Source organism: Salvia splendens, chromosome 9, assembly GCF_004379255.2.
Source record: "Salvia splendens isolate huo1 chromosome 9, SspV2, whole genome shotgun sequence".
Taxonomy (NCBI): Eukaryota; Viridiplantae; Streptophyta; class Magnoliopsida; order Lamiales; family Lamiaceae; genus Salvia; species Salvia splendens.
The window spans coordinates 7,776,729-7,790,066 of NC_056040.1; the positions used below are offsets into that span (position 1 = coordinate 7,776,729).

The following is a 13,338-nucleotide window of genomic DNA, read 5'->3' on the forward strand; positions in this document are numbered from 1 at the left end:
GAGAAGATCAAACCCCAACTCCTCTAAGGAGAAAGTCTCATAATGCGTGAACTGCGCCTCCGTGGGGTCGATGTGTGCGAAGAAGCAGTCGAAAAATTAAAACTGGGGTGATAGACGTTTCCCCCCCCCCCGCGTCCCCTGCATCACCGGTACCCCCGGCTGCCATCCCTGACATCATCTGCTGCCACGGGTACATGTTGTAGTACCCGGGCATCGGACCACATCCACCTCCCACGGGTACAGGGGGAGTTTGAGAACTGCTCGTCATTGGAGTACCTTCGTTGTTGTTCTCCATTTCACGTTGTTGATCTTGTACAGAAATTAAGATAGAGAGTACTCGTTAAAACAAAAAAAATCAGCTCGCCGATCGGGAGCTTGCAATAGCGCCGAGCCGATCGGCGAGCGCCCGGGAATCGGCGTGCGCTCGCCGAAATTCTCGTCAATTTGGCGCTCGCCGGTTGCAATAGTCCGTCGAGCGAACCGGCGAGCGCCAAAAATCGGCAAGCCGGTGCGCTCGCCGCTATTATGGATGCTCTTAGAGGTGCAATGAAAATGATAAAATAATTAAAATATTCTGTATATAATAAATATATTTAAGTGTAGTAAGATATGGTTTTGAACTTATTTGATACTGTATGTATTAATGCGGCTTCAAATAAGAGAAAAAATGATCATATGGCGTAATTTGTGTTAAACGTACTATCAGATATACTTACTAGTAGTACTAATGATTCATGTAGAAGTAGTGTAGAAATTTGAAGTCTTTGTGCAGTATTGATTCGTGTCAAATTTAAAAAAGGCATAATTGTAATATTTCATGATCATAGAAAAAAAACATCACTGCTCATTTAAAACATCGTGAATATGAAAAAGTGTTATTCCATATATATAGGGGGAGAAAGAACGATAATTTCATAGAAGTATTCAAAATTCAAAAATAGTAGTATTAGGCATTCCACACCAACATCTGCAGCATTTTATGTGTTCATACAAATCTAGTTGCTTCTACATTTTAAGAAGAAACTGAACTAACAACTAAGATTATCAGTTGAATGCGTTACCTATATATCAAACTCATACTACACTGTAACAACTAAAACTGGGAAAAATAAGCCATGCTCAATCCGCCCACCTAAGCTATGCAACACAGGGTACTCATTCGACAACACGAGATGTAGCACTTTATCCCCCACAGAGTGATTATTGTTGTAGAACAATATATAAGCAGCAGAGCTTATCGACAGCGCAATGCATCATTAAGAAGCATAATCAAGCTAAAAGTATGTTCATCACTATTTAACAACAACATCTGATGTGGTAGCAGAAGCTGATGAATTATCGGTGTGAAGCCCCTTCGATAAGATAATCTAATCAAAAAGCCCCTCATCATGCCAGGTATCGACCAAAAAATCTACCATCTCCTGCAAAAGTGTAAATGCATCTATATTTATCTACTTGTACTAGAGAGGAGTTCAAATATGGTGTAGCGTAGAGTTTAACTTACAGGTAAAGGAATTGGCTTAGGGAAAGGGTCATTGGTCGAGAGCAAGTCTTCATACGTCGTTGACCAGCTGCAAGGGATCTCACGATGAAGAATCAATGCACCATCATAGAATTACTAGAAACCAAATGTAATGCAAAAATAAACTTATCAATGAAAACTAATAATCCGTGTGAACACTTATTAGCTCCTGTCCTGAATAACTGATAGGACAGCAATTGAGAATCCAAATTTTATCGGTGATCATCCAGCACAGGATGAAGTCTCTGTCTCTAGATTATTACCTTAGGTAGCCATAACTGGTTCAACTTCATCTTCAGCCATATAAATTAAAGTATTAAAACGATCAAAATATAACTACTACATTGGATTTTCATGGAGCAGAGAAGAGAAGGAGATCTCAATACCTTATAATTGGATCATTTTGCATTCCGCGAGGCCTCTGAGATATATCTTCAGTCCATTTCCTTCTGCTCTCTTCCCATTCAATTGAAGCTGGATTAACATATTTAGGCACAGAAAAACCAAATAAAGTTTATATGCATCAGTTAGTGATACAATAACAAGGACCATTGCGATACATGGAAGATTCTCTTTTTGACCTGACATTGGACCAACAAAAATACAAGTATGAAATATTGTCGCTCCATTTCCAAAATACGAAGCAATGAAGTTGGAGTTACCAATAGATAGAATATACATTCTGTTTCTTGATATCACTTGTACTCTAGATACATTTCTCTATTATGTATGCAGATAAAAGAGTGAAGATAGGCTTACCATGATTAACGAATCGAGAAGTGCCTGGGCTGTTATCTGCTGCCTTTTTCTGTTCATTACGAGACGTTGAAGGTTGCAAACATCTGTTTTCATTGCAATGGGAAGCTCTACCATTAACTTCTGTCATGTCTGGAATAAAGGACCATCAGTTTTAATGCGTACAGTATATCTTAAGCGAATTGTATGTTTCCACTGTTTTTCGATGTTGAGTTACATCAGAATAGGTTTCACAAACACACTCCAATTAAGATGTAAAAATTCCTTCACACTCCAATTAAGATGTAAAAAAATTCCTTCTAGTACTAATCATTAGATGCAATATAATTGGAAGGAGAAGATGAATATCAATTCAATTGATACATCCCAAATTTGTTTCACGTCAGAAAAAGGCACTGTTCAAGCTACCCCATTCAGTTCAATCTGATTACGAAGTGAAAAGTGGAGGCTATTTGCTTAAATCAGTTCTCACACAGAAAGAACTGAAAATCTAGAGAACTAAGGATTAGCCTAGATAATTACACTTTGACCATTATAGCAATGGTGCTGCTCAATTTAAAAGTTATACTATTCAATTTCATATGTTTGATCACAAATTGCTAATTATCAAATTACCCAAATCAAAAGCATGACTTATTAACCTTTAGAGGGCGTTAACTATTCAAGATTAGCCTAGTAGCTACTCTATTGTTTACTATGATGAGATTGGAACTTTGGGATATCCTAAGAGGCCCCTTGATTATTCCTACAATTTGAGCTAACTCACTTGATTCTTATCCAATTGAAAGAGCTACAATTGGAGAATTGGTAGTAATGAAGACAAAAAACACTCAATCATGTATTATAGTAAACTCCACCCTGAGAGGCTTTGAATAATACATACAAGAACCAACAAAGAAGATATTGAAATGCGAAAAACTCATCAAATGTCCACTAAAAAAAGGCCAGCAAACAAGAAAACTAACTTATACTACTACATAGCATTCAAATATGCTCTGTTTTGACTTTGAGATACAGGAAACTAAAGCCTTGAAGGAGAGGGCAAATGGTCAAAATTTCTTTCATATATGTACAAACTCCCAAATTCCAAAAATAAATTTCAGTTACAAAACCTTGATGATAAACATGCAGCAGCATGGCAAATCATAGCAACATGAGCAGAGTCAAAACAAAGAATCCAAGAGCATGAGAAATTCTAACTCAAAACAAAAAAAACCCATCACTGTTTCGACGTCCTTAACGAAACTACATTCATGTATTTGACAATTCAAAAAGAAAAAACAAAGACAGCCAACCAGAACTTGAAAGAACAAACAAAACAGTAAAAAGAACGGAAAAGGAAAAGACGCATAAAAACAAGAAAAGGTAGAAATACGCACCTTTAGCGGAAGGCAAGTAGAAATGGGATAGAAAAGAAGGAATTTGAGAGGGGGAAATGGCGTATATATAGGCAGAAAAGGGAAGCATTATGTGGGCTCAAGAACATGCAGCGTCGTTTTCTTTGTTTGGTGGCATCCTGTAAACAGTTTCTCCAGTTTCCTGATTCTATTATTCTCCCTATCTATCACTTGTTCTCCCCTCTCTCTCTATCTCTCTCATCGCCGATGTGGATTTGGTTCCATTCGAGAATAGCACTTGCATGTTTAACACGATTACCAGAAACTGCCCTTTGGCTGCCCCGGAGATTTGCATTACAGGTTTGTACTTTGAGGGCATTACGGTCATTATGTTGGAGTCTGGATGTGCAAGTACATCGTGCTGAAGATTCTTGTACCTTGAAGATAGTACCAGTGTACCACGAGGACCGAGGTGCACGCCGCACCGGATAATATTAAAAAAAAGAAGGTAAAGTTGATAAATTATCGGGTAATAGTAACTTAAATCACGAAGTGGTGAAACGCTATCACGTCCCATGAACTTTGAAATTGGATATTAAATTATGAAATTTCAATTTTTTTCAGTTGTCTCGTCCATTTACAATTTTTGATCAAATTGGTTGGTACATGAATGGGATAATTGAGAAAAATTGAAACTTCGTAATTTAATATTCTAATTTCAAAGTTCAAGAAATAAACTAGAATTTGATCAAATTTTATGATTTAAAATTTTAAATGACTATTAGCCCATAAATTATACTACCTTCGTCCACCTTTAATAATATTAATGGACGACATGAGATGCAAAATTAATAAAATTAGAGAAAAATATTGAAAATGCACGAGATTGGCTCCTCTTTATATGAGAAAGGAAAATTACTGAAAATAGAACAATACTGGTTTTTACATCACATCAAATAAAGAAATTAAGATATTATAGGTGGAGTTTAAAAAATTGGGAGTGAAGAAACATCTAAAATCCAATCCAGAATGACCATGAACAAACTAGACAGTATATAGTTCAATCCTCATACTCCATTTCTCACCTACTCTCCAGAAGAAAAAAGAAAAAACTCGTATCTTCATAATTTTATAACTCAAATAGTTGCAATAAATTGTTCTATAAGCTCGCAAGAAATTAGATTGATCCTATACATGATTCTTGGGTCTATATATGCTTTTTATAATTAGTACTATAAAATTCAACAATTAAATGGATAAAATAAATTCTATTGCTAAATTTGCTACTACTATAGTATTGTTTCTAATATTGTAGTAATTACAACGTGTCCAACAGCTCATATTCATAATTACAAAGCTCAGCTTGTAATTGTATTTGCAAAATTTTGAAATCATGTTGTAGAAGAAAATTTAGTGAATATTTAATGAAAGTAGTCAACTTCAGAGGCAATATTTTGTTATTATAGTTTTAGTTAGCCTAAGTTCCACAACCGACCTTAGCTCAGTTGGTAGAGCGGAGGACTGTAGTGTTATCATAGCTATCCTTAGGTCGCTGGTTCGAATCCGGCAGGTCGGATTTTTTACTTTTGAATTTTTCTGTCTCGAAATTGAATTCTGAATAACTTTGATACTGTTTAACTGTCAAGCACCCTACATAACCATATCAAAATCCTTGTATTACAATCTCTATATGGTGACCACAAGTTTGAGCACGTTGAGCTATAAGCTTTGAACTAAGTACATTATACCACACAAACTGACTCTAATAATAGTAGTATTACCTAACTAGGAGGTCATAACGGCTGAAACCATTGTGAGGGAAATAGTGGAAGTTAAATTGCTCCACTAGTCAGCTCCCATGCACAACTATTCGTTGGTGGCGTGACACGTGTGTGTGGCTTTCTACACGTGTTGCTAAAACATGACGAAGGACTAAATTTCAAGAAGGGATACTGGTGGTGTAATATATAGAAAAATTAAATATAGTTTAAACTTTCAACAATTCTGGTCGAAGAGTGATTTTTGGAAGCCGGGCCCATAGTAAAAATTGGGTAGGCTGGCGGCCTTTCAACCCAATATGGTTGGCCCAGCCTGCTCCAACACCTTAGACACAAAATAAGTACCATTGCATAAACGAAACAAAAATATTTCGCTTTTAGAGTGTAAATTTTTGTTAATTAATTTATTTATTTATTGTAAGCGGTACATAAATAGGCTGATAAAGGGTACTGCAGTTAACATTTGTACCATACAAGGTGGCAAAATTCCAAAAAAAATAGTCTTATTTGTGGACATCATGAGTTTTAATAAGAAATTTGGTAAAGTAAGAGATAATGAGAAAAACTAAGTACAAGAAAAGAAATATGGAGAAAAAATAGGTAAAGAATATGAGAGGGGAGAAAAGGTAGATAAAGTATGAGAGAGACTTTCCATTTATAAAAATGAGACCATTTTTTATGGACATCCAAAAATAGCAAAATGTGACTGTTTTTCGTGAACAGAGAGAATAATCTATTTTATTTCATTACTTTTTTATGAGTATAAAATGCTCAGACCAAAGAAGGTGAGTAGAAGTTCACCGAGAAATAAGGCTCATCGCAAGCCCTTCAACACACACACAAAAAAAAAACTCTAATATTTCTTATTTCATTAATGACTTATTTTAAAACAAACATAATATTAAGTTGTTGTATGCATATAAATATATAATATTATACACTCTTGATCACCCAGCGTTCAAACTTCGCAAAGGTATTGTAATTTATGTTCAACCTTTAGTTTATAGTCGAAGTTAGCGTTAAAACTTTTTGTACAAAAGTTAAACTGATTTTTACTTATACTTTTAGGGTTATCCAATAGCGTGAAGAAATTTTTTTTGCAAAGGTATTGCTATTTATTTGTAAAGGGATGAAAGATGAGCCATAGCTAAATTAACTCATTCCTCTTTATTGTGTGTTATTTGAGGAATCGATTGCTACCTATGCTTGTCATAAACCCGACATATTATTGCCTTTTGTTTTCATTGTTATGGAAAAGGCCCCCAAATTAGCTAATTGAAACAAAAAAAAACAATTTATCTTTCTTGTTATTCAATTGGTCAACTGTCTTCTTCCCCAATCACTTAACTCATAAGTATTTGAACAGCATTGATGTTGGTTTATCAAAACACCAACTATAGGTGACTCAGTTTGTGGAACTGATAATTATGTGATTGAATTGCAATCGGTGGAAAATTTAGAAACTAATTTCCGGTCGGATTTCAATTTGTGGAAAATAATTTCCGGTATGGTTGGAAAATTTCATGATTCCAATTTTTAACCGTATACAAATTAATATGGAAATTGTTGCAAGATTTGTTATCATGCTCTGATAATAAATAAAAATATTACACAACATGGGATGCTATCTATTTTTTTTTCTTCTTCCTTTTTATTAGTAGTGGGAACATAATGGTTGAAATGTACTACTTGTATTATTGCTTACTCAATCAGACTATACATAAGACTGTGCATAGTCTATATTTTAACTTAAATATCTGTGCAATTTTCTTATATGAAATTTCTTAACTATTTTATAATCCGAATCATAACCTTTTGAAATATTTGACAGTGCCTTAAGTTTTCGGTCATTGACACTCTAGATTGTGACATTATAATATTCTTTGGAAATTTGGTGTTTAAATGGAGTAATTAACATCGTCTTACTCATGTGACATATTTCCAAGTGGATTTAGTTATATCAATTTATTTTCTTTCTAGACCCATTAAAATGTGATTGATTGATACATATAAAAATATTACTGCTATGTATTAACGTATATCGTACGCACGTATATTAGAATCTTCCATACCTTTGCTTGTTAGTTGGTATCTATTTAAATTTAATTTTTTTTATTGGAGTGAGAAGTTTATTTGAAGTTGCTAATATATAAATATTAGGGTTTGCGTGTATCTATGTATCATTGACTAGGATAGTATAAAAGATAGGATTAACTGTTTAATTAATTTGATAAATTATTCAATTAGGTATGGTGATAAAATTACCTAATCTGGATTTGAGAATTTTTTATACTTTTGGTTAAGATTTAAGAAGATGTGAAAAACTTATTTTTGAGAAGTAGATATATAACATCATTATGACTGTTTCATAAGAAAACTATGTTAAAAATGAAACTGAACTAGCTAATATCTAATCTATTTATTAATGCTTTTAAAATTGTGCATACGCACGTATGAGTATATTTGGTTTCGCATGGTTGAGCTTAACTTTTATTACTGTATGTGTTTGCAAATAATGTATTTTCACTAGTATATTTTATAAATAATATTTGAATGAAGGGCTCATACAAAAAAATACCCCGTAATCTGCAATCGTAAGCTGCAATGTTTCATTCAAATCTGTTTAGTAAATATATATTGCATTATTCGCCGTATAATTTTATATGTAAATCATTTACTGCTACTTGCCTACCCACCACATAATCACAATAATTTGTTTCAGTTTGAAGTTCATGATACATAGGATTAGGGCTTAATGATTAATTATTGAGCTCATTGATGAGTCGGCGAATTTTTGATGGTGATGAATGCAGGAAGATGCAGATCACGACACAGAGATTTTACGTGGTTCGATTTACTGAGGTAAATCTACGTCCACGGGAAGAAATGAGGGCAGAGTTGTATTGCTTGATCTGTTTTCTTACAGCTTACAATACAGATTTGCTATTTTGTATTTTATCTCTAGAAAGCGAGAGAGTCTACCCCTATCTATCTGATCTAGGTTCTATTTATACGTTGAACCAAGATCGTGGCATGCAGCTATTTACTAGGTAGTGGATGTCGTGGAGATCGTGGCGATCTTGCATGGGTCCACTATCCTGCATGAGTTAATGACTGCTTGACACCACTAAATAGATCGTGGGTGTAGTGGAGGTGGAAATCCTGCATGAGTCCACTATCTCCTAGTTCGGTCGAATACTGAGACCGAACTGCTGAATTATTGCCGAGCAGCTTTTGCCGATCTGAGAGTAGAGCTTGATGCCGACCTGAGAGCAGAGTTTGATTGGTTGGCTTTTACCGAGCTGTAGGCTGGGGCCGAACTCTTTGGTTGTGCCGAACTGAACTCTTTAGTCATGCCGGACTGATACTCTTTAGTCGTGCCGAACTGATACTCTTTCTTGGGCTTTAGGCTGATGGGCTTTACTGCTGTTGGGCTTGTTTAGTACGTACTCCATCACTACCCCCCCCGGAAAGCGAAGTGAATTACTTCGGCATTCTGGATAAAGGTACGGGGTAAGTCGATGTTTGTCCTTGGTCTTATGAAGTGAATTCTTCTTTGACCGGACTTGTCTTTGGTCTGATGAAATAAACATCTTTGACCGGACTCGTCTTTGGTCTGATGAAATAAACATCTTTGCCCGGACTCGTCTTTTGGTCTGATGAAATAAACATCTTTGACCGGACTAAGCTTGTGTCCTAATTTGGCGAGTTTTATCGCTCGGATCGGACTTTCCGTTGTCCTAATTTGGGGATCGGACTTTCCCTTGTCCTAATTCGGCGAGTTTTATCGCGTGGATCGGACTTTCCCTTGTCCTAATTCAGGCAAGTTTTATCGCGAGAATCGGACTTTCGTTGCAGTTCGTTTTAGACGAAGTGCTTGATTTTTAAGCCGAATTGTGGTCTTGTATCCTCTTTAGAAGCTTGGACTTCACAATCGTTGGCTTATTGCAGCTCGTTTCAGACGAACTGCTTGTTTAAGCTGAATTGTGGTCTTGTATCTTCTGTAGAAGCTTTGACTTACAATCGTTGGCTTGTTGCAGCTCGTTTCAGACGAACTGCTTGTTTAAGCTGAATTGTGGTCTTGTATCTTCTGTAGAAGCTTTGACTCACAATTGTTGGCTTGTTGCAGCTCGTTTCAGACGAACTGCTTGTTTAAGCTGAATTGTGGTCTTGTATCTTCTGTAGAAGCTTTGACTCACAATCGTTGGCTTGTATATGTTCTAAGAAGGGGATCAGCCTTCGAAGAACAAGATACCTCAGTAACATTTGTAAGAGACGACACGCACAGAGACAGACAAAACACACAGACAAAACGCACAGAGATAAATAAAGACCAAGTAAACCAAATAAAGCACATTGACTGAACAGGACTCAAGACTGACTGACCGGACTGTCTCTTACAAATGGAACTTTTTGAGGTTGGAAATGTGCCATGTTCGGGGTACCTGTTCTCCTGACATGTGAGCCAATTTGTAAGACCCTTTGCCGAGGACTTCTGACACCCGATACGGACCTTCCCATGTGGGTTCGAGCTTGCCCAGCTTTTCTGCTCGGCTTACTTCGTTGTTTCTCAAGACGAGATCTCCCACTTGAAATTGCAGCTTCTTCACCCTTTGGTTGTAATACCGGGCTACTTGCTCCTTGTACTTGGCTGCTTTTATGCATGCCAATTCTCTTCTTTCTTCGGCAAGATCTAGCTCGGCTCTCAGTCCGTCGTCATTCATTTCTGAGGAGAAATTTAGAGTTCGGGGACTGGGTACGCCGATCTCCACCGGAATCACGGCTTCAGTGCCGTACACCAGACTGTACGGAGTTTCACCGTTGGAGGTTGTGGGTGTAGTTCGGTAGGACCATAGGACTTGAGGGAGATTTTCTACCCATTGTCCTTTGGCTTGTTCTAACCGAGCTTTTAACCCTTTCACCAGGATACGATTTGTTACCTCCGTTTGTCCGTTTGCTTGTGGATGAGAGACCGAAGTGAACCGCTGTTGAATATTCAGCTCTTGGCACCAATTCTTGAACGTCTTGTCGGTGAACTGAGTCCCGTTATCCGAGATGAGGATGTGGGGTATGCCAAATCGGCACACTATGTTCTTCCAGACGAAATCCAATGCCTTCGAGCTCGTTATCGTAGCTAATGGTTCAGCTTCCACCCACTTCGTAAAGTAGTCCACGGCAACGATAAGGAATTTCATTTGCCGAGGAGCTTGAGGAAGTGGTCCCACTATGTCTATGCCCCATTGCATGAAAGGCCAAGGGCTTTGCATAGTGGATAGATCGGTCTGCGGCATCCTTGGGACATTTGCATGGATTTGGCACTTCGGGCATGTCTTGACGAGCTGCACTGCTTCTTGTACCAAGGTTGGCCAATAATATCCCCATCTTAGAACTTTTTTAGCTAAAGCTCTAGCTCCGATGTGGCTGCCGCACGATCCTTCATGAACTTCTCTGAGGATGTAGTCCGTCTCTTCTGGTCCTACGCACCGCAATAACGGCTGGAGGTAAGACTTTCTAAAGAGGACTCCTTCATGAAGTTCGTACCGAAGTGTTCGGCACGTGATCTTCCGAGCTTCTCTCTTATCCTCGGGCAATTGTCCTTGATCCAGATACTGCAAGATTGGCGTCATCCAGTTCGGCGAGCTGGACACTGAAAGTACCTCGGCTTCATCAATGCTTCGATGCATTAATTCTTCCGCCTTTGAGCTCGGATCTGAGGCCAACTTACTTAAGGTATCTGCTCGGCTATTTTCCGTTCTGGGAACGCGGATTATCCGAAAATAGGAGAAACTTCGGCTGATGCTTTGCGCTTTGTCCAAATACTTCTTCATTCTCTCGTCACGAGCTTCACTTGTACCCAACATGTGATTTACTATGACTTGTGAATCACAATGGACTTTGAGAGATTTGACGAGCAGACTTTGCGCTAACTGGAGTCCGGCTAGGAGGGCTTCGTACTCGGCTTCATTATTAGTAGTGGGGAATAGGAACCGAAGTGAGTAGGTTACCTCGTGTCCGTCGGGAGCGACGAGTAAAATACCAGCTCCACTTCCCATCTTGTTTGAAGCTCCATCTACGAATCCGCTCCAGCAGTCTGGCGGCTCTACTTCGGATTCCAAGGGCTGTGCTAGTTCGGCATTGGCAGAATTTTTCTGTTCGGCAATGACAGGGATTGCTTGATCGAACTTGGCCTCTGCAAGAAAATCTGCCAAGGCTTGTCCCTTGATGGCTTTTCGAGGTAGATATTCAATTGTGTGTTCTCCCAGTTCTATGGCCCATTTGGCGATTCTGCCTGATGCTTCTGGCTTGGTCAAAACTTGCCGAAGAGGCAGATCGGTTAAGACGCATACCTTGTGAGCATAGAAGTATGGCCGCAGTCTCCTTGCTGCATTTACTAACGCCAGAGCAATTTTTTCCAGAGGTTGATACCTTGTTTCTGGACCTCTTAATGCTCGGCTTGTAAAGTAGATGGGAAACTGCTTTAGGCCTTCTTCTCGTACAAGCACCGCGCTAATGGTTTGATCTGATGCCGCTAAGTATAAGAATATTACTTCGGCTTCGGTTGGAGCAGAGAGAATAGGAAGCTCGGCTAGATAACTTTTGAGCTCGTCAAAGGCCTTTTTCTGCTCGGCTCCCCACTCGAACTTTGGTGCCTTTTTCAACACCTTGAAGAACGGCAGTTGCTTTTCGGCTGCTTGGGAAAGGAATCGATTCAGTGCGGCTAGACATCCGGTTAGCCTTTGCACGTCATGTATGGACTTCGGCATTGCCATGTTCTGAACGACTTGAACTTTTGAGGGGTTTGCCTTGAGTCCGTCCTTTGAAACCCAACAACCCAGAAACTTTCCCGAATCTACCAAAAAGGTACACTTTTGGGGATTAAGTTTGAGGTTGGCTTTCTTGAGCACGTTGAGAGTGGACTTAAGGTTGTGCTCGTACTCCGAAGTGCTTTTGCTTTTGACGACTATATCGTCAACATACACTTCGACCTCCTTTCCAATCAGGTGCCGAAAAAGCTTGTCTACCATCCTTTGATAAGTGGCTCCGGCATTCTTTAAACCGAATGGCATCTTTTTATAAGTGAAAATGCCGAAATCGGTAATGAAAGCTGTTTTCGGAGCGTCACTCTCATCCATCAACACTTGGTGATATCCTTTGTATAAATCAAGAAAACAGAAAATTTCGAAGCCGATCAAAGCTTCTACTTTTTTATCTATATTCGGAAGGGGATAGCAATCTTTGGGACAGTGCTTATTTAGATCGGTGAAATCTATGCACATCCGCCATCCTCCTTCCTTTTTCTTGATCATGACAGGATTAGCCACCCACGAAGGATACTTCACTTCGAATAACACATCCGCCTTCAATAATTGACAGACTTCGTCATGGATGACTTGACTTCGTTCTGCCGCAAAGAGTCTTTGCTTCTGTTTTATCGTCCGGACCGAAGGATCAATATTTAACCGATGAGTGATTACCTCGGGGGGCACTCCGGTCATGTCCAACGGAGACCATGCAAAGACGTCTTTATACTCCTTGAGGAGCTGGATGGTTTTTTCCCGAAGTAGAGGCGTTCCCGCGAAGCCGATCTTAACCGTTCTGGATGGATCGTCTTCGTACAGCTGAACTGTCATCGAATTCGGCTCCGGTATGACTTCGGTCATTGCCTCTGACTCCGGCTGCTGTGATTGCTATGCTTGGTGGTGCCGATCTGACTGCTCGGCACTTCTAAGCGCAATTTGCAGACATTCCTTTGCTCTCTTTTGGTCACCTCGGATGACCGCTATCCCTCCTTTAGTAGGGATCTTGATGGTGAGGTGATAAGTAGAGCAAACGGCTCGAACTGTGTTGAGCCAGTCTCTCCCCAGGATGATGTTGTACGGGGACCGAGCTTTCACCACAAAGAACTCGATCATCGTATTGGAGCTTGTAGGCGCTTTTCCCACCG

At 38.9% G+C, this 13,338-nt stretch overlaps 1 protein-coding gene and 1 non-coding gene across 4 annotated transcripts; one reads left to right on the forward strand and one right to left on the reverse strand.

Annotated features, from left to right (window-relative positions):
• Positions 1–921: 921 nt before the first annotated feature.
• LOC121746621 lies at positions 922–3,881 on the reverse strand. 3 transcript variants are annotated; one of them, XM_042140523.1, is made up of 5 exons: positions 3,658–3,881; positions 2,282–2,410; positions 1,909–1,996; positions 1,505–1,571; positions 922–1,421 (listed from the first exon to the last, which is right to left on the reverse strand). In XM_042140523.1, the coding sequence occupies exons 1-5, from the start codon at positions 3,743–3,745 to the stop codon at positions 1,368–1,370; spliced, it is 426 nt and encodes a 141-aa protein (XP_041996457.1). In that variant the 5' UTR covers positions 3,746–3,881; the 3' UTR covers positions 922–1,367. The 3 variants fall into 3 exon arrangements, with proteins under 3 accessions (XP_041996457.1, XP_041996458.1, XP_041996459.1); XM_042140524.1 differs by lacking the exon at positions 3,658–3,881 and adding an exon at positions 3,391–3,626; XM_042140525.1 differs by lacking the exon at positions 3,658–3,881 and adding an exon at positions 3,244–3,311.
• A 1,224-nt stretch (positions 3,882–5,105) lies between these two features.
• Positions 5,106–5,191, forward strand: TRNAY-GUA. Its single transcript is given in 2 exon segments — positions 5,106–5,142; positions 5,156–5,191. It is a non-coding gene; the product is annotated as a tRNA-Tyr (tRNA).
• Positions 5,192–13,338: the final 8,147 nt, after the last annotated feature.